The sequence below is a fragment of the Triticum aestivum genome, chromosome 4A (genome assembly GCF_018294505.1).
Source record: "Triticum aestivum cultivar Chinese Spring chromosome 4A, IWGSC CS RefSeq v2.1, whole genome shotgun sequence".
NCBI classification, from domain to species: Eukaryota; Viridiplantae; Streptophyta; class Magnoliopsida; order Poales; family Poaceae; genus Triticum; species Triticum aestivum.
The window spans coordinates 556,765,392-556,768,113 of NC_057803.1; the positions used below are offsets into that span (position 1 = coordinate 556,765,392).

General features: G+C 46.5%; 1 protein-coding gene across 2 annotated transcripts; it reads left to right on the forward strand.

Annotated features, from left to right (window-relative positions):
* Positions 1-1,012: 1,012 nt before the first annotated feature.
* LOC123086935 (uncharacterized) lies at positions 1,013-2,548 on the forward strand. 2 transcript variants are annotated; one of them, XM_044508802.1, is made up of 2 exons: positions 1,013-1,538; positions 1,621-2,548. In XM_044508802.1, exon 2 carries the CDS (start codon positions 1,668-1,670, stop codon positions 2,277-2,279), a length of 612 nt encoding a protein of 203 aa, XP_044364737.1. In that variant the 5' UTR covers positions 1,013-1,538; positions 1,621-1,667; the 3' UTR covers positions 2,280-2,548. The 2 variants fall into 2 exon arrangements, with proteins under 2 accessions (XP_044364737.1, XP_044364736.1); XM_044508801.1 differs by having other exon boundaries at positions 1,019-1,515; positions 1,621-2,359.
* The last annotated feature ends 174 nt before the right edge of the window (positions 2,549-2,722 follow it).

Below are 2,722 nucleotides of genomic sequence, written 5' to 3' on the forward strand. Positions count from 1 at the left end.
CCACTTATAATTAAAAGAAAACAATGTAAATAAAATTTGAGATCTTTCCAATTGCCTGACATGAGAAATTAAATTCTTTTAGTGCACATATTCCGCAAAGCAATTAAAATGAAGCTGAACATTCCAACTCTACAAGATCCCTATACGTGCAGAACAGAACACTCACTTTGGCGTTGTGGCTAGCTCATTCTACAAACAATCTGTTGGTCCGAGATTCAACCGCGGGTTAGACATTACTGTTCATGGTAGAACAATTAACATCAAAAGCATGAATCTAAATGACCAATAATTTAGTGTACCCTCCGATTTTGGGCTAACAGTGTTCATATATTTATAGTGCATCAAAAGAACTTACAACAATTCTAGTTTTTATCATAAATACGTCTGGTGTGTCTTAGTGCTAACCGTGTGTACAAAAATGATTACAACACACTATTTGCTATATACGTCCTCATATAAGAATGATACTAATTGATGCAAGTATGTCTTTGTGTCAGCTAGAACAAACATAAACTTCCACTAACAAATATGCAGGTTTGGAGCGAATAATGGACCTTATTTTGACAGGTTAAATATAACTATAAGACGACTCTATATATTTCACACAAAGAAAATCAAAGAGAAAAGGAATCGCTTCAATTATTTAATAAAAAAATTATTAGTACCCTCTGATTTTGGGCTGAGGGTATTCATTTCTTTATAGTGCATCAAAAGAACTTACATCAATTTATAGTTTTACCATAAATACATATGGTGTGTCTTAGTGCTAATTAACTATACGTACAAAAATGATTACAACACACTATTTGCTACATACATCCTCATATAAAAATGAGTCTTTGTGTCGATTGTGACAAGGGGGTTCTCTTGTGCAAAGAGCCTGCATGTGTGTGTTTCTTGTGTCTTCGATTGGACTTGCATGTGGCGTGCACTACTATGACCAGACATGTAAAAAGTACTTTGTATAAAAAAATGTTATCATTGACAGCATATAGTCACGGACTCACAGGTGCCCAATACGACACGCGACAGCAGCACCTCGGTCTCTGCTGCTCGTCCTCCTCCTCCTCCTAGAGTTCTAGTAGTAGTCATCCCTTCCTCTCCGCCACCGCTCTTCCTTGGCAGATTGCTCTGACTTCGCTTCTGGCGTTATCCTTCCTCCCTACTGCTCCTCCTCCTAGTAGCCATCCTTTCCACTCCGCCGTGCGCGACACTGTCTATCACCACCATAGTCATGCCGCAGCTCGATCTGCTGCTCCCAAGCGCAGCCACCTCGTCCCCGACCCCGAGCTCCTTCTTCGTCGACGACCGAATCCACGACCAGGACCCCGTCACCCCCCTACCTTCTTTCCCCCGTCATCTCCCTCTTCCCTTCTTCTCTGTTTCTCCCGTTTACTCTCATCTCCCTCTATCTCTCTTCCTCTTTGTTACAGCCTTACAGGGAGGCCGCCATGGACGCCCGGGGTCCTCCGCTCCGACCCTCGCTGTGGCGGCTCTGCCGACTTCGTCGCCTAAGTGAGCAGCAGCAGCACCGTGACGTTGCCCCGCCTCCTCTCTCCCTCTCTATCTCTCCCCTGTCTCTCTATTCTCTCTCTCAACCCTCTCTCTTTTCTTCAACAGGAAGACTACCATGCCCGCTTCAGGAGCTTCGAGCCGACCCCCGCAACATGGAGACCACCGCCGCCCTTCCGACATCGAGAATCGCCAGATCCGGCCCGTCTCCGACCTACCTCGCCGTCCTTCGCCCGTTCCGACGTCTCCCCGGCGCTAGGAGCTCAGGCGAGCGCAGCCACAAGACCCTGACTTCTCTGCCCCAGATCCCGCCATGGTGGTCGTCGCCTCTCCGTCTCTATCTGTCCATCGCCGGATCCACGCTGGTGTCCTCCAGGGACCCGCCATGGAGGTTGCCGCCTCTCCCGTCTCGATCCGTCCGCCGCCGGATCGACGAGGGAGCAGCCGAGATCCGCCGCCCATTCCGCGACGCCTCGGCCGGCAGGAAGGCCAAAGGCCTCGCCAAGCAGCAGGAGGACTTGCGGCTAGGCTCGCCTGCCGCAAGCGCGCCCGCGAGCTCACCCCCGTGCCGGCCAAGGCCACCTTTGGTGACTTTCATGTCCGCCGCGCTCTCGTACGCCTGCCGCGACGCCAGGGGCTTTTTTGCAAAAACGAAACGTTATATCAGGAACACACTGAAAATAGGACTGCGGGTTTATTTCGAAGAAACAGAGGGGCTTTCCCGACTCCGTGCTTTATTAGTATATATAGGGAAAGATTTGTCCTAGTATGTATGTAAATTGTGAAGATCAAATATACCGGAGGGCCGCTGTTGGAGACGTGGCGTCCTAAATTTTTTAGGTCTGCTGTTGGAGATGAATATTTTGGATATAATAATAATAATAATAATAATAAAATCACTGTTTGATACCTTAAAATTTATCAGTTTGTCTAATTCACATCTAGATGTTTTTTAATGATATCACATCTAAACTTCCATAAATAACACAACAACATGGAATAAAAAACATGGAGAAAAAAAAACCACAAACATAGTGGACACAAGGTTAGATGTGACATAATTATGTCACATCTAGATGCGTCCTAGACAGACCCAAAATTTATTACTCCGACCTTTTTTCTGTACATGGACTGCTGTTCAAGATGCTCCGAAAGAAAAGAAAAGAAAAAAACTCGTCCAGTTCGAACCTTTTCCCACACCCCTTGTGTT